Source organism: Gorilla gorilla, chromosome 1 (assembly GCF_029281585.2).
Source record: "Gorilla gorilla gorilla isolate KB3781 chromosome 1, NHGRI_mGorGor1-v2.1_pri, whole genome shotgun sequence".
Taxonomy (NCBI): Eukaryota; Metazoa; Chordata; class Mammalia; order Primates; family Hominidae; genus Gorilla; species Gorilla gorilla.
In genome coordinates, this window is record NC_073224.2 from 74,327,788 (window position 1) to 74,352,811 (window position 25,024).

The 25,024-nt window shown below is 43.5% G+C and overlaps 2 protein-coding genes across 3 annotated transcripts in view; both read right to left on the reverse strand.

Moving 5' to 3' along the window:
* The window catches only part of RGSL1 (regulator of G protein signaling like 1), a 118,007-nt gene extending 116,481 nt beyond the window's left edge, over positions 1-1,526 (reverse strand). For both annotated transcript variants that reach the window (XM_055378023.2, XM_031015564.3), the window contains exon 1: positions 1,478-1,526. In XM_055378023.2, coding sequence (XP_055233998.2) covers positions 1,478-1,490 — 13 coding nt within the window. In that variant the 5' untranslated portion in view covers positions 1,491-1,526. The remainder of the gene's footprint in view (positions 1-1,477) is intronic.
* Positions 1,527-8,918: 7,392 nt separating this feature from the next.
* On the reverse strand, positions 8,919-23,436 carry LOC109028698 (transmembrane epididymal protein 1A-like). Its single transcript, XM_063705730.1, has 5 exons — positions 23,273-23,436; positions 22,545-22,646; positions 17,328-17,461; positions 14,354-14,453; positions 8,919-9,690 (listed from the first exon to the last, which is right to left on the reverse strand). Exons 1-5 carry the CDS (start codon positions 23,434-23,436, stop codon positions 8,919-8,921), a joined length of 1,272 nt encoding a protein of 423 aa, XP_063561800.1.
* Between the last annotated feature and the right edge of the window lie 1,588 nt (positions 23,437-25,024).

Genomic DNA, 25,024 nt, shown 5'->3' on the forward strand with positions numbered 1-25,024 from the left:
CCCATCTGGCTTTTGAGTTTCCTCCCAGCCTCATTTTCCTGCCTCTCTGCGCACTCTGCCTCCTGTTTGCAAGCTAAGCCAAGGCATTGCTGTTTCCTGCATGTGCTAGGTACTCTCACTTGAAACCTCCATGTCTTTGTTCCCATATTCCCGTTGCTTAAAATGTTTTCTCAAGCACAGTCAGCTCACAAATTAATAGTCATCCATTAAGAACTGGTTTACATATAATCTTGGTGAACCAAGAAAGGTAGAATCTACCGCAATGGTAGAATTCATCACTATCTCCCTATACCATCATGTATATCCTCCATTATTACAATTAACAAGTCTTACTATTTTTATCCATTGATATATCTGTCTTCCTCATAAGACTGAGCGTGTGAGGGAGGGACTTTGTTTTTTCACCTTTCTTCCTCTAGGCTCTAAAAGTGTTTGCACAATGTCTAAGTTCTGTAAATGTGGAATAAATGGTTCTTTCAAAAGATAATCTTCAATCTTTTTTTTTTTTTTTTGCCAAAGTCTCACTCCGTCACCCAGGCTGGAATACAGTGGCATGATCTCAACTCACTGCAACCTCTGCCTCCCAGATTCAAGTGATTCTTGTGTCTCAACCTCTCAAGTAGCTGGGATTACAGTGCATGCCACCACACCTGGCTAATTTCTGTATTTTCAGTAGAGATGGGGTTTTACCATGTTGGCCAGGCTGGTCTTGAACTCCTGACCTCAGGTAATCCACCTGCCTCAGCCTCCTAAAGTGCTGGGATTACAAGGGTGAGCCAACGCTCCCAGCCGATGATTTTCAATCTTTTGGACTTTTGTTTGTTTATCATTCATAGAGTCTAACATGGATTTGTTGAATGAGTACATTACTGAGCCCATCTGAATACAGAAAAGTGGGGTTTGGCAGAAATTCCCTAGTGATTGTTTTTCATAGCTACACACACTGCTGGTGGCAAGGGGCTTGACTATGCTAGGGCTTGCCATTGCCAAAACAGTCTTAAGGAGATATAGAGACAAGGCTCTGTACATCCTTCCCTTCCTCATCCTCTCATTTCTCCATTCTTGTTTTTCCTTCTTACCTGTTCTGCCCTCAAACTTCCTAATAATTTGAGAAGGCTTTTAGCACCCATTCCACGCCATAATAATATTGACTTGGCAACAAATGAAATCACTGCATAATCTCAAACCCCATACCAGTCTTCTCTCTGGAGGAGAGGTGGCCCAATCCACATTTTACTTCCTCCCTCTTGCCTTAGTTGTCTTGTGAATAAGGCCCTGTACTATCCTCAAAGATCTGGTGGCAGAAGGTAGGAGGAAGGGGAAGAAGGAGAAAGAGAAGGAAAACAAAGGCATGAATAACACAAAAGTCACCCATGGTGCCCCTGAATGGCTCAGATCTATTAACAATTGGGAAGATGAATGGTTTTCCTTATTTGAGAGACTCAAGGCCTTGGAGACATCCCTGGCAGAGACTCACCAGCACTGCTCATGTTGCCATGCTCTTCCTGACACAGTAATTTGTTAGGGGCAGAATTACCCCCCAGTCAAAGAACTTTATCCATTGTGAACACGCAATGACACCTTTTCTAAGGGGTTCCAGATTCTATCTGGCAGTGACCTACTTACCTCTGGTGTAGGCCTTAATCTGAAGATAAGTCTTTATCGCACCTAATCTGCTGAATCCCCTTGGACATACAAGACTCCTCCTATACTTAAGCCTTTAGTTCATACTATTTTATTTGACAAGTTCTTTATAATTGTGCCCAAGATCTCTTGTCTGCTCCAACCTCTCCCATGCTAGGGTGACTTTTGCATTGCTAAACTCAGCTCCTAAGGGTCTTGTAAACGGTTACATTTGACGTAATTTTAATAAGCAGTATCTCCTGGATATTCTGCCCATTTAAAACATCAACCTCCATTGCTTCAGCCCAGGAGTTCAAGGCTGCTGTGAGCTGTGATCACACCACTGAACTTCAGCTTGGGCAACAGAGTGAAACCTCATCTTTAAAAAATTAAAATTAAAACATCAGCTTCCAAGAGGCTTGAATTCCCTTTCTCTGAAGGCTCTTCAGGCACTTGGTTTTCTCATTAAACAACTCTTCATTTCTCCTGTTCTTCCCTAATAGGAAGTAAATATGAAGATGAGAGACCAAAAGCCCTATAACCCTTCAAAATTTAGCCAAGAATTACTGAGAATAGAATTCTTCAGTGTCACACCCAGAGAGGGCTTTTAAGTCTTGGGATTGTAGGGAAGCTTATATAATGTCCAAAAGGCTTTCCTATGGGGGGTGGAGGGAAAACTGAAAACTGGAAGGATTATTGTTAATAATGAATCATCAATACAATATCACTTACATTTGAAAAAGTGCTGTACTTTCTTTAGAATATATAAAGACCAAATACTGCATTTTAAACTGATTTTAGTGAGAAGAGATTCTTGCTTTACATCTTGATGTTCTATGTATTGCAAGATGAGTTTGTAGCTTACCATACATCTTCAATCTGTTATCAATTACCTTATTCACCTTATTAATTAGTCAGTTTAACATGCACACATCTTAAGAGAGTTCAGTGTGAAGCACTGCATGATTCTACAATATCGTATTATTCCTTGAATTATCATCTCTTTTACAAAATAAATAGAGTCGTGATCTCCTCCTAAAATAATGGCATATACAGTAGTAATATATGCTCACATTCCTTAAGATGGAATGCTTTCAGACTGTTTTCAATCAAGCTGTGTGCACCTACCCTTGAGTCCTAATTGCTGCCCCACCGTCTTTCCCACAGCTCAAAAAGGCTGACTACTGGAGCCATTAACAACCAAATGGGGTCTCTCTAAAAATGGTAAAGATGAAAAGCCAGTATCACTGGCTAAATCTTGAAATGCATAATGGTTAGATCCCTGACCCTTTCATGACCTTCTAGTTCCCAAAAGAAAAGGGCACCAGATGTCTCCCAAATGTGTGGTAATAAGAATTACCTTATTGACAGGGTTGTTGTTAAAAACCTAAATTGCCAGGACCGTCCTCTGGCAATTCTGATTTAGAAGGGGTGGGGCTCAGGAGTCTGTATATTTTCCAAGTGCCCCCAGATAATTATTATCATCAGGCAAATATAGAAAATATTGCGGCCAGATGCAGTGGCTCACATCTGTAATCCCAGCACTTTGGGAGGCCAAGGTGGGTGGATCACTTGAGGACAGGAGTTTGAGACCAGACTGGCCAACATGGGGAAACCCCTTCTCTACTAAAAATACAAAAAAATTAGCCAGATGTGGTGTTGCGCACCTGTAATCCCAGCTACTCAGAAGTCTGAGGCACAAGAATTGCTTGAATCTGGGAGGCAGATTTTGCAGTGAGCTGAGATCATGCCATTTCACCCCAGCCCAGGCAACAGAATGAGACTCTGTCTCAAAAACAAACAAACAAACAAAAAAATTGATTTCTAAATGACATAGAGCTGCATTCACATCTCAGATCTGACATTTACTAGATCTGATCCGGTTTGCAAAACTCTGGGCATCTCCTTTTCCCAAGTGCACAGTTACCCTGGAAATGACAGCAGGTCTCTTTGGCAAAGACTAAGAAGAATATTCACTGTAAACATTTGCAAAATATTGCAAGATTCTTCCTAACTGATAAAATGCTTTTTTTTTTTTTTAATTTCAGAGCTTCTAGGTCTGACTCAGGGCTGAAAATTGGATGAGGGGCCTGATTCTCTACCACGATGGCTCATTTTAGGCTCCTGTTCATTCACTCAACAAATATTTATTGGGCAGGTCTATGTGACACAAACTGTTCTAGGTGTTTGGGATGCATCACTGAATAAACAGTCTAAAATCCTTGCCATCACAGAGCTTATACTTTCCAGTAGAATCTTATTGAATGAATACACATTTTTTAAGGATCCCATGATCAATAACCACTACAAAGAATCTGTGGGTTAGATCATTCAGATATCCACACTGGCTCAACTGCCTATTATGATAACTACACTTATTTTGTTTTTGATGGTTAACACGACCTCCAGTAGAAATAAGAACCAATTTCAACTACAACACATCTTTTTCAGCATTTGTGGTTGTCCCCATTGTGCCACTACTGCTAGCACCACCGCTATTGAGTGTTTGTTGTCATAGGCACTGCCATGCATAACCTCTCATTGCTCCTGAGCTTCTGAGTCTTCCTTCAAGATGAAAAGTTTTGGGCTGGTCACAGTAACTCACGCCTGTAATCCCAGCATTTTGGGAGGCTGTGGCAGGTGGATCACTTGAGTCCAGGAGTTTGAGACCAGCCTGGGCAACATAGTAAGACCCCACCTCTATTAAAAAATGATTTTTAAAATTAAATGTATATATATTCTATATTTAATTATAATCATATATTTAATTTTAAAGATTAAATGTATATATCATATATTTAATTTTAAAGGTTAAATGTATATATCATATATTTAATTTTAAAGATTAAATGTATATATCATATATTTAACTTAAAAATTAAATGTATATATTTAAATTTTAAAAGTGAATGTATATATCATATATTTAATTTTAAAATTAAATATGCATTATATATAATTAAATATAAATTTATAAATATAAATATATATACATAAAAGTTCTGGGTGGAGGATCTGATTGCTGAGTCTAGGACAGGATATCCATGTCCTTACTGCCAGGGCCAGGAGAGAGACTGTCTGGTCCCCTCTGGCATCCATAGTGGGAGACAGTCCCTCCAAGACTCACACAATAAATTTTCACTCTAAATAAAAAAGAAAGTCAGAGAGTGAGTGACCAAAAGGTTTTTGAGATACACACACATATCTCTATGTTAACTGGATTCTGTGCTTAGTCATATGCATCTAAGTTTAACAGGAAGAAGAACTACATGATGTTTACTGGGTGCTTGGACAATACTTGCTTATATACTTTTCCTGCTCTTCTCTCTATCCCTCTGTCACTTCGTTTAAATGGGTCATTCAATACCAAATCGAGAGCAAGTGCCCTTTCCAGGCTCATGTAAATATGGTGCCCTCTGGTGCACGGTGTTGAACATTACACTTTTCTTTTCAAAACTCCACTCTGTAATTTGAAGGTTTTGTTTCTGTTTTTCCCCAAACATAACCTTCAGTTCGTTTTACTTTCCAAAGTAATTAGGATCGCTGTCAGAGTGCTCACACCTGCTGTGACATGAGAAGCACAGAAAGGCCCTTATCATCCAAATAGTAGGTCTGCCTATTCCACCATCGTATCTGGCCTTAACTATAATTCTTTGTGGCTTTGTAGGCGCCTGCTAATATTATTTTACCTGGAAGATACATGTTGTGAGATATAATATTTGGAGGCAATCATTTACTACAAGAGATGAATTTATTAGTGTCAGGCTTCTGAGCCCAAGCTAAGCCATCATATCCCCTGTGACCTGCACGTACACATCCAGATGGCCGGTTCCTGCCTTAACTGATGACTTTCCACCACAAAAGAAGTGAAAATGGCCTGTTCCTGCCTTAACTGATGACATTACCTTGTGAAATTCCTTTTTCTGGCTCATCCTGGCTCAAAACTCCCCCACTGAGCACCTTGTGACCCCCACCCCTGCCCGCCAGAGAACACCCCCCTTTGACTGTAATTTTCCTTTACCTTCCCAAATCTTATAAAACGGCCCCACCCCTATCTCCCTTCACTGACTCTCTTTTCAGACTCAGCCCGCCTGCACCCAGGTGAAATAAACAGCCTTGTTTCTCACACAAAGCCTGTTTAGTGGTCTCTTCACATGGACGCGAGTGAAAATTAGTATTTAACAAGACTTCAAAAGTACTCAAAATGGAATGGTTCTAAGGGTTAACACGTGGTTTTGGTATTTCTTTAACTTTCATCTTTGTGGAGAAATAATATCTTGAAATACTAATACTTGGGTTTTGGTTCCCAACCCTTGCAGATGACTTTTCCTCTATTAGTCAAAGATCTTGCGTCAAGATGAGGTCAGATTATAATAGCAAAAAACAAAAAGTCAATTTTAGGTTAAAAAAATCTAAAATATGCTCTTAATATCAAAAAGGGGAGGTGTCACCAGGGGTGGTGGCTCACAGCACTTTGGGAGGCCAAGGCTGGAAGATCACTTGAGCCCAGGAGTTTGAGACCAGCTTGGGCAACATGACAAGACCCAGTCTTTACAAAAATCAAACAGAAAAAAAATTAGCTGGGTGTGGTGGTGCCACCTGTAATCCCAGCTCTGGAGGGTGGGTTGTGGGGGAGCTGAGGCGGGAGAACTGCTTGAGCCAGGGAGGTCGAGGCTACAGTGAGCTGAGATGGTGCCACTGCATTTCAGCGTGGGTAATAGAGCAAAACCCTGTCTCAAAAAAAGAAAAAAAAAAATCAGGAGGAGGCCTGAGTGAAGTAGAAAACAACTTTACCATATCAATGGGAAAGCATGTACAGGGGAGCAGATTCCCTGCCCCCTCAACTTCAAGGGTACTAGAGGAGGTTCAACAAAGCTAGAGGAAGGAGGAGCTGCAAGGCTTGGCCAAGGCAAATATATCCAAGGTTGTTGGGGAGAAACAAGGGGCTGGAAGCCAGAGGTGACAACCAGGAAAAGGGCAGAACCTACAGGGGGTGCTGCAGAGCTCCACTGGTCCCCAGGACCAGAGAGAAGCACGGAATCTGAACTGCACCTGAGGCATATTTTACTTCCATGCGAGGGACCCCTGTTCATCTCTAGTGGGGAGCAGCGTTGTTGCCTGATCGTTCCAACAATGCAGGTGTCAGCTTTCTGTGGAAGCTGCCTGCTGGTCACATGCCAAACATCCAACACGCGCATGCCATCCCACATTCTGAGACGTGGCTGAGCCCCCACCTCTCAATGACATTGGGAAGCACCCTCCACCCCCACAATAACTCAGTATGCCCACCAACCCCCAAAACTAGGGGGTGAAGGTCCCTGATGACAACCAAACAACTCATTCCTGCTGCACCTTCACTTTTGACTGAGAAAATTAAAAAGGAAGAGTAGGGCCAGAACCAAAGGATGCATTTGCTTTAGGAACTAGAAAAAAAAAGGAAACAAGAAAGATGATAACCCTCAAGAGTCCCTGATCCCGCCCTCCTCTATCCTAACTGGATGCTTTAGTCTTGTCAGGAGTGAGGAAAGCTTGACAGATTCTTCATGTCCTGGAGAAAGCAGGGGAGGGGCCAGGCGCGGTGGCTCATGCCTGTAATCCCAGCACTTTGGGAGGCCAAGGCGGGCGGATGATGAGGTCAGGAGTTCAAGACCAGCCTGGCCAACATTGTGAAACCCCATCTCTACTAAAAATATAAAAATTGGCCGGGCGTGGTGGCATGTACCTGTAATCCCAGCTACTTGGGAGACTGAGGCAGGAGAATCGCCTGAACCCAGGAGGCAGAGGTTGCAGTGAGCCGAGACCGCGCCAGTGCACTCCAGCCTGGAGACAGAGCGAGACTCTGTCTTGAAAAAAAAAAAGCAGGGGAGCAGCAGAACGGGAGGCATGAAGGCACTCTTTGCAAGTCCCCAGTAATTTGACTCTACTTGGCGTTCTACCCTCCTTGACACCCAGCTATAGCATTATGTGACATAGCTAAATATCTAGCTACCTTAAGCCACTTTCTTAACCCTTTTGAGTTTTAGATTACTTACCTCTAAACCTCCCTGATAAGACATTTGTGAGGATTAAAAAGAAAAATACGGAGCATAAACAAGCCATTGAACTTTATTATACATGAGAACCACAAAGGAGTGGTTCCAGATGAGTTTATTACTTGGAAATCAAAAAGATATGCACAGAGCAATGGGCTGAAAGGCCTGGAAGAAGAATTTTCTAGACTCTACACTTGGGGAGACGGGGCTGAAGAAAGTCTGGAAGCAGACAAGCCTCTGAGCTCTCACTACATGCAGGGTGTTGCTTTGTTCTATTAAACCCTGCAGAGGGCTGGACATGGTGGCTCACATCTGTAATCCCAGCATTTTGGGAGGCAGAGGCAGGCAGATCACTTGAGCCCAGGAGTTCGAGACCATCCAGGGCAACATAGGGAAAACTCATCTCTACAAAAATAAAAAATTAGCTGGGCATGGCATGACGGCTTGCACCTGCAGACCCAAGTTTGGGAGGCTGAGGTAGGATGATTGCTTGAGCCCAGGAGATTGAGGCTGCAGTGAGTGGTGATTGCACCACTGCACTCCAACTGGGCAATTGAGTGAGACCCTGTCTAAAACAAACAAACAAACAAAAAATCCTGCAGAAGAAGTTACCTTCAAGGGTCCCATGTTTCATTTGATAAATCACAAAGTAATCAAAGGAAAGATCTCAAGAACATTCTAGGAGATCTGAAGAGTCAAAAACAGTCTCTTCAATATGAGCATTGAAGAGGTCCAGAACAAGAAAGAATGAGGAGGTGGTTATTGTAATGGGTAGATTATCATGTACTAAATATGACTAGCGGTAGGAATTCTATGTGCTGGGTGAAGGATATTTACAAAAAGGCCCAAAGGCAGGATATCATGAATTTATTTTAATGTCCTCATGGAAGGAGAATGAGGGATGCAGAGACATGCAGGGCACACAGATTACTGTTGCTGGAATTGAGGAGAGAGGGAAAGGGAGGGAAATACTCGGGGAGCTAAGAGTGAGGGCCATAGTTGCATGCCTTGTTTCATTCTCCTGTCCTCTGCACACTGCTCAGGAAATGAGACTGAGAGAAACCAGAAGGGGAAGGAGGGTATGCCTGTCCCAGAGAAGTCTGATGCCTCAGCATGAGACACCTCTGAAAGAAGGATGCAGGATTATCCTCTCCGGCAGCTCCACCTCCCACAACTTCTCAACCAGATGTCCTGGAGTATGCAGGCAATAGAGAACCAATTGTGGCACATACAGGTTCAGGCCTTAACAAAAATGTAGCAATATCACCAAAAGGAGAAGCCATAGATACAGATCATCAAAATGGCACTGAAGATCACATGCCAACAGAAGAAGGTGGTGACAAACATAATGTCATTTCTGTCATCATCCATCCATTGATAGCCAGAGATTGGTTTGAACAGCATAAAGCCTATGTGCATCAGCCAAGAGCCTGTGATCATATACAAAAAGGCCTTCATGAAACAGATCAGTGGCATGCTGGGAGCCCACAGTTCTGCGGTCACCACCAGAGTCAGCAGGAACATGGCCTGGGTGAGCAGCACGTGAGACTGAAGCTCCATTCCTTCTGTGTCCTGCAGGTGAGACACCATCAGGGGCAGAAATATGAACATGCCCAGAGCCTGGGCACCTTGCTCCAGAGCAGCACATCTCTTGGGCAGCAGGTTCTGGCTCACCATGTCTACGCACCCACTCAGCAAGAAAGTCATATAGAGAGTGAGATGCTGCCACTGTTTGCGGAACATAAAGTTTCTCTGATGATACATCTTGCTGATAAGTACAAACTGTCTAGGAATGCTGTGCAACTCTTGGGCTACTAAAATGCAGGCAGTCAATATCTTCAGCAACCCAATGTAGTATATTTGCCATAGCCTCGCCCATCTTCCTTTGCTCCAGGGATGGCGTGGTGGATACTGGACAGGGGCATTGCATATCAAGGCTCTGGAGACAAGTTGTGCATGATAAAGTCCATAGAAGAAGAAAGACAGCCCTGGGTACAGATGACCCTCAAAGCCTCCCGTTGAACTGAAAGTAGGTCTGATCAAAGGCAGAAGCAAAAGACTCAAGAATGGCCACGCACTCGGGGCCACCTCAGGCTCTAGAGTGTGGATGGGGCCTCCCAAGGCTTACTTATATTCTCTATCCAGCCCACTGAATCCACATACAGAAAGGAAATGGTTTTGGAGGAGGCCCAAACCTATGGTTGGGTGGGTGTCATGGTTTCCGTCTGGTCTTCTGCTCTGGTTCATTGATAATCAGCTAACTGTTGACAAACAGTGAAATATGCATATTCTCCAGCATAATCCTTTGGCATCTGCCATTCTCAAAGACTATGTTAGAGGGTCCCCCTCTTGCCTCGCCTCCCACTAACCCTTGACTCCATCACTACCTTCCTTATCTCACTCCTGTACTAGTCTGTTCAGGCTGCTATAACAAAATACCATAAACCTGTGGCTTATAAACACCAGAAATTTGGCTAGACACAGTGACTCATGCCTGTAATTCCAGCATTTTGGGAGGCTGAGGTGGGAGGACTGCTTGAGCCCACGAGTTCAAGACCAGTCTGGGCAACATGGTGAGACCTCATCTCTACCAATAAAAAAAAACAAAAAAAATTCTTTTAAAATTAGCTGGGTGCAGTGGTGTGCATCTGTAGCCTCAGCTGTTCTGGAGGCTGAGGCAGGAAGATCCCTTTCGCCCAGGAGATCAAGGCTGCAGAGAGCCATGATCGCCTAATCTTGCGGCCTTCCATTAGTCTTACAAAGGTAGTTTCAGGCTGGGCACGGTGGCTCATGCCTGTAATCCCAACACTTTGGGAGGCCGTGGTGGGTGGATCACTTAAGGTCCAGACTCCAAGACCAGCCTGGCCAACATGGTGAAACCCTGTCTCTACTAAAAATACAAAAATTAGCTGAGTATGGTGGTGTATGCCTGTAATCCCAGCTACTCAGGAGGCTGAGGCAGGAGAATCACCTGAACCCAGGAGGCGGAGGTTGCAGTGAGCAGAGATTGCATCACTGCAGTACAGCCTGGGCTACAGAGTGAGACTCTGTCTCAAAAAACAAAACAAAACAAACAAAAAAAAAAGAAAAACAAAGGTAGTTTCAGTCTCCAAACAAGGAGGGAGTCAGTTTTAGGGAGGGACTGTTATCTTTCTTGGTTCAAAGTTAAACTATAAACTAAATTCCTCCCACGGTTAGCTTGGCCTATGCCCAGAAATGAGCAAGGACAGTCAGCCTGTGAGTCTAGACCAAGATGGAGTCAGTTAGGTTAGATTTCTCTCACTGTTATAATTTTTTCAAAGGCAGTTTCGCTGTGATTTGAATACCTACTCCAAGATCCAAGACTCATGTTGGAATGCAATATTGCCACAGTGACAGTATTAAAAGGTGGGACCTTTAAGGGGTACTTAGGTAATGAGGGCTCTGCTCTCAAGAATGGATTAATTACATTATCACAGGAGTGGATACTTAGTGAGTCCCTCATAAACAGAATGAGTTCTGCCCAATTTCCTTTCTCTGCCCAATTTCCTCTCTCTGTCCAATTTCCTCTCTCTCTCTCTCATGCACTCACTCACCATGTGATGCCTTCTGCGATGCCACTCACTCACCAGATACTGGTGCCATGCTCTTGGACTTCCCAGCCTCTAGAGCTGTGAGTCAAATAAGCTTTTGTTCTTTATAAATTAACCAGTCTGTGATACTCTATTATAGCAACAGAAAACAGAATAAATAAGTAAATAAATAAGTAAATACTTTAAGTTTACAACAAGTAAACTTTCCAGGCAGTTCTTTCCACTCCATCCCCACCCACTGCCCTTGTTCAAGTATCACCAACTCTGAGTTATTGAAACATGTCTAATCAGGTTCCAATACTCATCTGTTCCTTTCCAAATAACAGATAGATGAGCTTTGAGAATTGAGAGCTAAGGATGATATTGACTAATTTAAGTTATCCAGTGGAATCTCACGGCCTTGTAGATAAAATCCATGCCTTTAGAATAAGCTTCAAGGATCCTTATGCTTTGGCCTGGTCTCATTTCCAGTCCCTTCCCACATGTGCCATTGCCCCAGGCTTATCAGAAGCTTCTAGTTCAACTGGGAATCCTCTTTCTGTCCCCTATACCATATCTATCTGGAGAACTCCTCTTCTTCCTTTTTCCTTCAAGGTTCAGCTTAAGCACTGCCTCCTCTCAGCTGGGAAGAATACTTCTCTATGCAACTTGTACATATCTGTATCATTGCGCTGGTTACACCATTTCATAACTGTTTATTTACAGAGATGTCTGTAAAGTTAGAGATTATGTCTTGTCATCTTTGCCTCTGTAGTATCTAGCCCCATGCCTGGAGGTGCTGAACAAATGTTTGATGGATGAATAAGTGAGTAAACTATCAAATGATCATGTAGTCTCTACCGTAAAAGGCTTTATAATCTAGTTATGAAGACAGAACAGACACATACAAATGATGCCAGGTCACTGTTTGCTAAGTGCAAAGTGCCAAATGAGTGGAAAAAATGACCAGAGCTATGCAATTAAAGAAGAGAGCTCATTCCAACTGCAGAATCAGGGCATATGTGATCATTCTTAGTTAACAAGATGGAGAGACTATGATATGAGAGTTCAAACCTTGACTCCTTTGTCTTTGGGCACAGAGATGCAGAATGAAAAGATGTGGAACACTTGGTGTAATTATAACTTCTCAGCCAGAGACACAGACCCTTTTGCATAAACCAGTGTTTTCTAACACTTTTTTTCATATCTGTGTCCCTAAGAAGCCTTTTTCAACATGTTTCTACTCACCACCTTCTCCCTATGAAGACTTAACGTCACTCTGTGTGTCCAAAGGTAGCAGGAGCGGGGAGTTGTTGCTTTTGAGCCAGATGTACCACTGACACCTAGGATGGGGAAGGAGCAAGTGGCCAAACTTACCAATTCATGTTCCACAACCTTCACACATGGCCTCTACTTGAGACAACTCTCCAGGTATGCCTGTGGATACTTCGTTGCTCTCTGGCTTACCCCTCAGGGATAGTCTCTAGGGGGCATAAGTCCCAACAGTAAAGTGGGGGCATTGCTACACATCAAAGTCATCTTGGGGAGCTTTTTAAAAACACAGATTACCAAGTTTCATCCTGACCCTAATGGGCTGGAGCCCAGGAATCTGCATTATAAATCACACCCCTCTCCCACCACTAGTGATTCCAGTACAGACCGTCCTTCACCGGTGCTTGGAAACCACCAACTTGGCCATTAAGCCACACCTGGACACCATCTCCCCACCCTCACTGATGCACAGATTCACTCAGGAGTGTGTGGCAACATCTTTATAACAGCAGAAGTCAGCAAAGTTTACCAGGAGAGGCTGGCACTCAGCTGGGGACAGGGAGGGCAAGGGAGGGAGGAGGCCAAGAGAGGGAGGCATAGGAGAAGGAGAAAAAGAGAGATAGAGAAGGCTGAGAGAGAACACGGAGAAGTCAGAAAGAACGCAAAGAGGTTGAAAGCAGTCCAGATTCTGAGAAGGCAGAAGCGAGGAAGGGGGTTCAAGGAAGCCCGAAAGCTGCACTTTCTCTCTCAAGGGTGTGGGTGAAGTTAGAATTCCTCCTGGTCCAGGCCCCTGGAGACATTATGGGTTAGTAATTAAGAAAATGAGGAACCTGACTGTGTTTGAGACCTGGTTTGGCCATTTTCTAGGTGGATGTTTTAAAACAAGTTATTAGGCCAGGCGCAGTGGCTCACACCTGTAATCCCAGCACTTTGGGAGGCCGAGGTGGGCGGAACACTTAAGGTCAGGAGTTTGAGACCAGCCTGGCCAACATGGTGAAACTCCATCTCTACTGAAAATACAAAAATTAGCCGGCTGTGGTGGTATGCACTTGTAATCTCAGCTACTCAGGAGGCTGAGGCAGGAGAATCACTTGAACCCAGGAGGTGGAGGTTGCAGTGAGCCGAGATCGCACCACTGCACTCCAGCCTGGGCGACTAAGCAAGATTCCATCTCAAAACAACAACAATAACAAGTTGTTTATCTTCTCTAAGACTCAATCTCCTCATACGTAAATGAGGAATTATGGGGATTCCACGAAACATTGTATTTTAAAGCAAGTTGTAAATATAAATACCTAGCCAGGCTTGGTGGTGTGTGCCTGTAGTCCCAGCTACTCAAGAGGCTGAGGTGGAAGGATTATTTGAGTTCAAGACTGCAGTGAACTATGATTATGTAACTGCACTCCAGCCTGGGTGACAGAGCAAGACCCTATCTCAAAAACAAAACAAAACAAAACACCAAAACCTAAATAAATAAATCCTTTTATATTAAATATATGTATTGTATTATATTACATTATATGCTAAATATATTAAATGTATAAGTATATATAAAATAAATATATTAAATAAATAAATACTTTGTTAGTCTTAGGACTGGATGAGACCAGTAAAGCTAATTTCTTCCAAATTGCTCTTTTTCTTTTACAGATGAAGAAGCTGAAGCCCACAGAAAAGTGACTTACTGGATGTCACATGGTTAGTGGGTTAGTTGGTAATAAAATATACTCTGAGATGCTCAGTCACAAGGCAACTGTCAACAAGAAACACAAGAACACCCCACCCAGCTCAGCACAAGGCACAAATGTTAAGTGGGCCAAGGCTGTCACTGCAGTCTTTTGAGAGCCCTTCTTCCCAGGGAGTCCGCAACCTCACGGGAGAGCCGAGCACTCAGGCAGGTCTATGAGCTGGATCTTGATTTTCGGTTCCACACTGTCTAACCTCTCAGTGATATTGTCAGGAGTAGAGACCAGAACTGGGGGACAAGGAGAGTCAGCACCAAAGAACAGCAACCATCTCTGCAGAAGTGTCTTACACTAAGAGATACCCAGTGCCATCCACATGCCTACCATTCAAATGCTCGCTTGTATAAATCCTGAGGTCTAGAACACAATTGATAAAAGCTCTAAGCAAATCTCCAGTTATTTTGAAGGCAGAAGGGAAGAGGCTGGTCAATATGGAGTCCAGAAACACAGATATTTAAAAGTAAGAATTTATCTGACTTTATCCAGTATTGCCCAAAGAGAAAGATGTTATTTGGGAGAGAAAAAGTAATTATTACGGAAGTGAAATCATTTTGGAGAAGGAAAAATTTGTCTAGCTTTTCCTTTACCTGCTGTATTTTTCCTATGCATGTACCCAGTTATCTATATGCTGAGTCAATGTTCACCAGGAGGTACTAATTAAGTTGTCCCTAGGAACCCTAATCCCAGGGCATGAGAAGAGGAAAGTGTGGATGGTATGTGTGCATGTGTGGGTGGTGTGAATGGGGGATGGGGGGTCTGCTAAGCAGGCAGGAGTATTTCAGTCATGGAAAGATAGCTCCTTTAATGTTAATGAATAAATAGGCCTTCTGGTTTATATATTAGTGTCAGTCAGTCCTTCAGAATCCTAATCAAATGATAAACTTGAGTTTCTGGATCTGTAAAGCTGAGATTTTGGTCCTGCTGAGAATTTATCCTGCCTTCTGTGATCCCCACATCCCCACCCCTCTTTCTGCCATTTCAGCTACAACAGTATCTAATACTGTTCAGATCACATACTTGCAAAACATGTGGAAACCTGTGAGGCAGTCTGGCAGATGCAGCTGCAGGCAGAATTGGAACCTCTGGCTTAAGTGTGGTCATGTTTTTCCATATTACCTTAATGAGCAGGGAGATTGGGTCTACATGCCGAAGAAATTTGATCCTATGGGACAACAAACTTGCTCAGCTCATCCTTATTGTTTTGTTTTATTTTTTTACTTGGAAGTCCAAAATCATGCTGAACACATTCTGCTGGATTCTCCCCAGGTGACAAATACTCGTGACACTGAAGCACAATTAAGAAATGCTTCGGCTGGGCGCGGTGGCTCACGCCTGTAATCCCAGTACCCTGAGAGGCTCAGGTGGGTGGATCACCTGAGGTCAGGAGTTCAAGACCAGCCTGGCCAACATGGCGAAACCCCGTCTCTACTAAAAATACAAAAGTTAGCTGGGCATGGTGGCGCACACCTGTAATCCCAGCTACTCGAGAGGCTGAGGCAGGAGAATTGCTCCAAACCAGGAGGCAGAGGTTGCAGTGAGCCAAGATCGCACCACTATACTCCAGCCTGGGTGACTCCGTCTCAAAAAAAAAAAAAAAGAAAAGAAAAGAAAAAGAAATGCTTCAAGGTGCTTCTGACCTAATAATTGTGACCTCTTCTCTGAGGAGCTTTTAAATTTCCTGTCTCTTCTGCTGCCTGCTACTCCTCAGAGACTCTGTAACCAAAGTCTTCAATCTGTGAGCCATGAAGCCTTTTTACCAGCCATGCCCTTTGGAATTCAGTCTTATCAAGTTCTTTGATCATGCTTGTGTGAGGCAATCATGGTATAATCTCCTGTAAAGTGAAAAAGTTTGACTCTTTTCTTCATATTTTAAATTACTACCAGGTTATTAAAGATAAAATGGGTCTGGTGCAGTGGCTCATGCCTGTAATCCCAGCACTTTGGGAGTGTGAAGTGGGAGGATTGCTTGAAGCCAGTAGTTTGAGATCAGCCTGGACAAAAAAGCAAAACCCCATCTCTACAAAAAAACAAATTAAAAATTAGCCAGGCATGGTTACAGTAGCCTGTGTCCTGGGAGGCTGAGGTAGGAGGATCCCTTAAGTCTAGGAGTTCAAGGCTGCAGTCAGCCATGATCCTGCCACTGCACTCCAGCCTGGGTGACACCGAAACCCAGTCTCAATAAATGAATAAATAATAACAATAAAGATAAAATAATTTGAAAGAAAAGAAATTACACATTTGTGTATAAAAGGAACACCCCAGAAACCTTAACCTCTCCACTGCAATTCGATGAATATTTCTTAACCAACTATAATCTGCCAGATCCTGTGCTAAAAGCTGGCATTACAAAGATACGTAAAATATGTTACCTAGCCTTAAGGAATACAAAAACAGTACGTTTTGAATTCTTTAAGGCTAGGTAACATATTTTACGTATCTTTGTAATAGCAGCTTTCAAGGCTACCAGTATCACCTGGGAATTTATTAGAAATGTAGAATACCAGGCCCCTCCCAGACCTACAGAATCTGAATTTGCATTTTACCAAATCCCTAGTTGATTTGTAGGCATATAAAGTTTGAAAAGGACTGATTAGCAGAAAAGACTAAACTAAAATCATCTTCAAATTTTATAATGGTGGTTATTTTTTAAAAGTGCAATGGGAACATAGAGGATGATGTGGTTAATTTTGGTGGTGGAAAGTTAGGGAAATCCTTATGGAACAGTAGATATTTGCATTGAAATTTAAGTGGAACAGGCCAAGAACTTGGGGGTGGGGAGCGGGTGAGTGTAGGAGCATTCTGGTTGGGAGGTGGGAGGTAGGCCCCCTGAAAAGCCAGCCTAGGACAGAGGGAGTAAGATCTCACCCAGGGATGGATGGTCGCACCCAGCCTGTCAGTGCCACGCTCCCCTTAGCACTGATACAGACGAGGCTGTGGAGTCGCTCATGATCCTTGTCACCAGACCTCCATGCTAGGAGCTGATCAGTGTGTGGACAGGGAGAGGGCTCTTTCCAGCTCCACGCCCTCAGTGACCCCTCAGGCATAAGGGGCTGATGTTTGCACTCAGCAAAGGATGCCGAATCTCAGATCTCGTGCCAGGCCACCTGGCCCCGGGCAGTAGCTCTGCAGAGCGACCTTGGTAAGAAGTAGATGCACGGATTCCCACGGATTCCCGGCAGCCCAAACAGACTCTGGGGAGAGGGCTTCCCTTTCATTCGGATTGTGAGGAACGTTGACTCTGGAGAAATTAGAGAAGTTATGAAAAATAATGAAAAGGGTTTGGGTTAGGAGTCCCAGCCTGGCATCTTGCTGTGTCTTTAAGGAAGTCTTTGGGCCTCCACTATAAAATGAGGACGGACCAAATGATTCCCAAGTCCTTTCTAGCCCTGATAGCCTGTGATTCTGGCAGCTTCCAGTTTAAGAAAGGTCTGCCATTTTCCCCTTTTTCACACTACTTTGATTCTCTTGGAATTCACGTCTCCGTAGCAAAATAAAACATTCTTGGGGACACAATCAAAAAAATTAGCTGGGCGTGGTGGCGGGCGCCTGCAGTCCCAGCTACTCGGGACGCTGAGGCAGGAGAACAGCGTGAACTCGGGAGGCGGAGCTTGCAGTGAGCTGAGATAGCGCCACTGCAGTCCGGCCTGGGTGAAAGAGCGAGACTCCGTCTCAAAAAAAAAAAGGCACCGTCTGGTCTGGGTTGGATTGTCCATCAGGGTTATATTTAGGGAAAATATATATGTAGTGATTAATGATGAAATAAATATTAAACATCAACTATGCATTTTGCTTGTCGGCTGAGTGGGATATCAAAGCAGCAGCTTAGGTTCTGGCCAAAAATAATCTCACATGTATTTGGAGAAATAGGACACATATTAGCGTAGGAACCAAGGTATATGTTCCTTGCGGCCCTCTGAAGGTTCGCTGAAAAACCACTGACAAGATGCAGATTAATAGAAGGGCATACCAATTTATTCACCGTGTATACATGGTGAGAATCACAGAGCAACTGTCCACCTCCCAGCGGGGTTCAGAAGCCTACATGCCATCCTGGCAAAACAGGTTATGGTAGCAGAGAGAAGAGCGATCTGTTGAGGGGATTACTAAGGTGAATGAATGGATCAGTGAACAAAGATTAACTTGTTCATTATCTTGTGAAAAAGCCTGTTCAGGTGTGGTTACATTCTTGGTCTTACAGGGAGCGGAAGGAGAAACAATTGTTTCTCTTGGGATCTCAGGCAGATAAAGGTTTTGGGAAAGACAGCGGGGTGGGGAGGAGAACAGAGAGACCTTGAGGCTTCTTCAGTTCACCATGTCAAAGTGCCATATTGTAGGATATCAGCTTCCCAGCCCCAACATTAGTAAAGAAGAAAGCAGTATATAATTCCATAATAAAATATTATATTAATGATAATTGTTAACATTTCACAGTGCTGAACACTTTATAGGGATTACTTGATTTACTCCCTACAGATATATGAGGTAAATCACTTAGGATGTTTTTGGCTATAAATAATAGAGGACCCTAAGCAGTAAAACATTTATTTTCTCACGTAGCAACAACTCTAGAGGTAGTACAGAGCCTGAGCTGCTAAATTCAGTGGCTGAACAAAGTCATCAGGGATTCAGGTTACTTCGAGGCTTTCTCTCTGTCATTCTCATTGACCTTATCTTCAGATTAGCAACCACTGTGGTTTCAAGATGGCTGCAACACTTCCGGTTACCTCATCCTCACAGACCTCCGGGGCAGAAAAGAGAGCTTTATTCTATAAATATATATCTGTATCTTATACTAGATAGTATATTTCTTTATATTCTTCACATTTATGACAAGGGAGGACTTTATCCAGAGACCCTGCAGCAGAATCCTTCTCACATCTCCGTAACTAGACCTGGATTTCCCACCCACACCTCAATGTATCACCATGAGAGGAAAGGGGAGTCCCCATGATTGACTGGGCTCCATCTGCTTCAGTCTCTGCAGCGACGCAGGCATCCAGGCCACCTCCTCTGATGCACAGGAGAGGAAGGAGAATAGATACCAAAAAAAAAAAAAAAGCCAGGCACCGTGTAATCCCTGCATTTTGGGATCCCAAGACAAGACGATAGCTTGAGGCCAGGGGTTTCAGACAAGCCTGGGCAGCAGAATGAGACCCCATCTCTAAAAAAATTTTTTTAAAAATAGCGAACCATGGTGGCACACACTTGTAATTCCAGCTACTTGGGAGGCTGAGGTGGGAGGATCGCTTGAGCCTAGGAGTTCAAGGCTGCAGTGAGCCAAGATTGTTCTACTGCACTCTAGTATGGGTAACCCTGTCTCAAAACAAAACAAAACAAAAAAAACAAAAAACCAAAATGGGGGTTCTATAAGAAGAAAGAAGAGGCACGTGGCTATTAAGAAGGCAAATAATTATTTTCATTTTACAGTTCAAGAAACTGAGGTTTTGAGAATTTAAGTAACTTGTTCAGGGTCATACAACTTGTAAGCAGTAGAGTTGGGATTCAAAACAAGCCCATACCCTGGAATATTCCAGATCAGGTCCAACATCACCTCATCCTAAAGCTCTTCTGACCCGCACCTCCAAGCCATTCTTCATTCCAGGGTCACAAGGCTCGCCTGCCCCCTTGAGCACTCATGCACATCTACTGTGTGCCCCTCCAGGGCAGGGACTGGGTCTCATTCATTGTTCTCTTTCTCTTTGCCCCTATGTCCCCAACATCATATTTATTTGCTTTTTAAATAAGTCTCCATTTACCCTCCTCATTGGATTTTCCTTCTCAGGATAGAGTATGTCTCCTTTCTTTTGCCTCTTCCTCACCCTGGCCGCTGCCTAAAACTTAGCCTTAACACCTGGGAAAGATTCAGAATAAAGAAGGGCTCAGACTTTGGACCCTGACAGGCCAAAGTTTCCATTCTAGCCCTGCCACTGACTAGCCATATGGCTTCAGGCAAATGTCTTAATTTATCTAAACTGTAATCTTCTTATCCACAAAATGAAGATATTTACCGCACAGGGTTATGGGTGAGAATTGAATGAGATAATGTGAGTTTAGCATAGCCCTGAATAAATAAGAGTTATTACAGTGTCTTTAATTAACTAAAGTAATAAAAATGAAAACTAATGTTAGCATAGTATGTTGCAGTTTGCAAGGTGCTTGCACGTACACTATCTAGTCTGATCCTTATAAAAGCCATGTTAGATGAAGGATGCTCTCTACCTGTGACTGCTGGGGCAACTGAGCCTGAGTGGGTTTCAGAGCCTTGCTCCTTTCAGACTGTTCTGTCACTTCCTGGGGTGCTACTCTCCTACCATGTTTGTGTGTCGCTGACCCTCCTTGTTGGGATTGCCTCTGTTATGGGTTCAATTGTGTTCCTCCCAAAATCCATATGTTGAACCCTCTAGTACCTCAGAATATAACCCTATTTGGAAAAAGTATCGTTGAGATGTAATTATCTAAGTTAAGATGAAGGCGTACTGAAGTAGGTTGGCCCCAAATCCAATGCGACTGGTATCTTTATAAAAAGGGAAAATTAGAATGTAGACATAACACAGGTGGATTGCTATAGCTATAACACAGGTTATAGCTATAACACAGGTTATATGGAATGAAGGCAGAGATATGGATAATGCTTATAAGCCAAGGAATGTCAAAGATTGCCCACAAAGCACTAGAAGTGGAGGAAGAGGCCTGGAACAGATTCTCCCTCACAGCCTTCAGAAGGAACCAATTCCGCTGCCACCTTGACCTCAGAATCCTAGCTTCTAGAACATGAGACGATAACTTTCTGCTGTTTAAGCCACTCCATTTGAAGTGCTTTGTGACAGCAGCCCTGGCAAGCTAATATAGTCTCCTTAGGCAGGGGGCTTTATATGCAGTTCTGAACCCACTTCAGTCAGGATTGCTTTTTCCTTTGGGAGCCTCATCTGCTTGTGCTGGACACCACTGGATTTTACTAATCCAGTACCAGATTTTACATTAATATCTTAGTTTGGCATGTATGCACTCCCTGTACATGGAGTGTGAATTTGGAGACGTTTCAGATTCTCATGGGAGCTTTGTTTTATTTTCCACCTGGAGCTCTTAGCAGAGAGTAGTTTCTTTTCTATTTCTTGAGCTGGTCGGAGAAGTTCATCCAGCCTCCCTTATGAAGAATGGGCCCCATTTCCAAACTTCCTAATACAGCTGTTATGTAGGAATCTGAGCTTTATTTCCTTAAGATCATATCTCCTGTCCCCATTTTTGCATGGAAACCCCAGCTATTAGGACTTATATCTGGGGCCAGTCTCACCCTGCCAGCCACAGGATCAACTCATGAACTTGTCTTCTAGCTATGAGTCACATATTATAGTTCATCACCTGGGGATTTTGGTTTTCTTCTTTAGATCTTGACTAAAAACAATTCTTTTTTTTAAGGCTGTATCTTATTTATTTTATCCAGCAAGTCTTTTCCTGCAGGGGTAGGAGGTGGGGAATTAAATCAGCCAGCCGTGTTGCTGAAAATGGAAGTCCTTGGAGTAGGTATTAGAGAAAAGTCTGTTTTCTAGAGAAAGTAAGGGCATTTGAGTTGGAGCAGTTCTCACATCCAGGTGGGTGCTTTGTTTCTTCTTGGGGCATGGTTCAGCCAAGCCATTGTAAGCATGTGGTGGGGAGGGGGTGTTCTACAATATGGAAAGAGCTGCTCCTGGAGGCTAAGGTTCCTCCCACAGGAGGGTCCTTAGTGTGACTTTCTCTCCTCCTCTCCATTCTCATCAGGAACCTTTAATACTCAGGAAAAATCAGAGAACATTGCTGGACTGGAATGGAGTCCTGGGCCACCTGAAAAGGATTTCCATTTCTCCTGTCCTTGGAAGGGGAGACATAAGAGAGCCAAGTACAGGAAATCCAAACTACTTAAGTCACGGTTAGAGCACGACAAATCACCCATTAAACCCTTTTCAGTGTAAGGTTTAGCCCGCTAAACCCTTTTCAGATCATAAGTAAGAGTACCTGCCCACTCTCATTAGCATTATTTCCACCATGGACTCACACTCATAAAAGACAGCCCAGTTTCTCAGGTGAAGGAAACATATGAGGAACTGCTACTTTAAGGCCTCTGAGAACATGAAGTCCCTCCTAGGTGGTCTTACCAGTCCCCCTGCATCAACAAGATTTGGTACTGTGGTGCTTTAGCCAAGTATTAATAGTTACCCAGCCCAAGATGTTCCAGAACAGCCTTGTGCCACACTACACTGAAAATCAGGCCTGGGCCCTGAATATGCCACTGCGAGAGGAAACTTGCTTGAGTTTCCCATCAAGAGAAGTGAGAACTTCCATATTACCCAGAGCAACAATTTGTAGTTATTGGGGTCAGTCTGAAAGTTGACTCAGGTGCATCAAAATAACTCTCATCATTTGAATGGTCATAAGAATCAACTGCTTGGCTATGGGAACATCAGGCAAGAGAGGACATAGCTGTTTTTCCTGATTTTCTGCCTATGCAGATGTAAAAATTATACATAAACATTTTCACACTCTCTCAGCAGAAGTAATGTCACTCACTTTTTTTTTTTTTTTTTTTTTTGAGGTGGAGTCTCACTCTGTCACCAAGGCTGGAATGCAGTGGCACAATCTTGGCTCACTGTAACCTCTGCCTCTCGAGTTCAAGTGATTCTCATGCCTCAGCCTCCTGAGTAACTGGGATTACAGGTGTGTGCCACCATGCCTGGCTAATTTTTTGTATTTTTGGTGGAGATGGGGTTTCACCATGTTGGCCAAGCTCAGTCACCCAAAGTGCTGAGATTACAGGCGTGAGCCATGGTGTCTGGCCATGTCACTCATTTCTGAAGTGAAAAAACTGGCTTTAGCCCCCAAGACTGTCAGGAAATGGACCCTTCATCATCCACCTCGATTTCCCCTTTTCTCTAAGAACCCCACGGCTAATACAGTCTCAAAATCTGTTGAATAGCCAACCATTCTCAGAAAAGGGAGAGGCATGAATAGTGTTCTTGATATTGCTATGGTAACAAGCCCCCACCCTTCTTACCCTCCACCTCTCACCCTCATCTACCATGGGGAACTGACTTCATAGCTCCCTAGTGCTGTAGCCCACTGAAATAAAGGGGCTGCCACAGCTTGGTTCCTGCTCAAGCCAGCAGGGGCTTTTTTAGGAGGACAGCTCTCTGAGCGACCACATTCACCCTGAGCCACCTCCAACACCAGTGCTCCTTGCATGGGCCTCAGAGCCTTCTGTCCCACTGGATCCCATCAGCTCTTGCTGTTTCCTCTGAGGTCTTGCTCAGAATGAGTGATTGCATCTACTGCCAGCCAAACCCACAGTCTTGTGCCCTTCCCAGTCTCTGGGATTTCTTGCAGGGTGGACTGTTGCTTGCTTTTTAATCTCCTAAAACCCAAAAGGTCCATCCTGACCCTTCTTCAATAGTTTGAGTACTGTACCACCAGAAGGGGCTTGCATTTTAGGGAAAAAACAAAAAACAAAACAAAACAAAAAAACTGTCTTCTCTCCTGGGTGACTAGAAGGATCCAGACTTCAGGAACACAAAGGCCTATTTGCCACCCTTTTGGTAGACCCAGGACAAGAACTTTCATCCCTTCTTTCTTTTTCTTTTTCAGTTTTCCAGTTTTTCTAAATTAATTTTTTGGCCAGGCACAGTAGCTCATGCCTGTAATCCCAGCACTTTGGGGGGTCAAGGCAGGCGGATCACCTGAGGTCAGGAGTTCAAGACCAGCCTGGCCAACATGGTAAAAACCTATCTCTACTAAAAATACAAAAATTAGCCAGGCATGGTGGCGGGCACCTGTAATCCCAGCTACGCAGGAGGCTGAGGCAGGAGAATCGCTTGAACCCGGGAGGCGGAAGTTGCAGTGAGGCAAGATAGTGGCACTGCACTCCAGCCTAGGTGACTGAGGGAGACTCTGTCTCAAAAAAGAAAAAAATAATAATTTTTAAAAAGTATCATACATAGGCCAGGTGTGATTGCTCACACCTTTACTCCCAGCACTTTGGGAAGCCAAGACAGGAGGATGGCTTCAGCCCAGGAGTTCAAGGCTAGCCTGGGCAACATGACAAGACCCCATCTCTACAAAAAATAAAAAATTAGCTGGGTGTGGTGGTGCAAGCCTGTAGTCCCACCAACTTAGGTGGGAGCATCACTTGAGTCTGGGAAGTCACAGCTGCAGTGAGCTGTGATTGTTCCACTGCACTCTAGCCTGGCCGATAGCACAAGACCCTGTCTCAAAAAAAATTTCATATATAATATACTGTGCCACTTATACTTTGATGGCATAATAGCCATTTCTGCTCAATATTTATTTATTTTTGAAATATCTTGTTGATTTAAAGTTGTGTTTTTGTTGATTTACTTTATTATACCAGAAAATGAGGTATGATGACTTTGAGATTTGAAGCTTTTGCTAGTCCTCTGAGCTTAGTATTCGTTATGCACACAAATCACTTTTTAGTGACAATGAAACTTCAATTTACCTGCCATCAAATTGTTTAGGAAACCGGAATGAAAATAGTTTTTGGTTTTTTAGTCTTAAAACCATTTTAGACATTAATATTGTTAAAGTGTGTTGAGCCATCTCTGCCATCTTTGATAAAGTATTTTGAATGTACTTAACTTTTAATTGTTTATGGCTCACTTACTTGTCCTGTCCAACATCATACAGGAGCACCATGAGCGGTGGGAGAAAGATGCAGGGTGAGTGCTGTGATTATTTACACTTAGCCCCAAACTGTTAAGATCTTTTAGGATTTTGTTCTGCTTGTCAGAATTTATTCTCTTGTCAGACTGCTGTC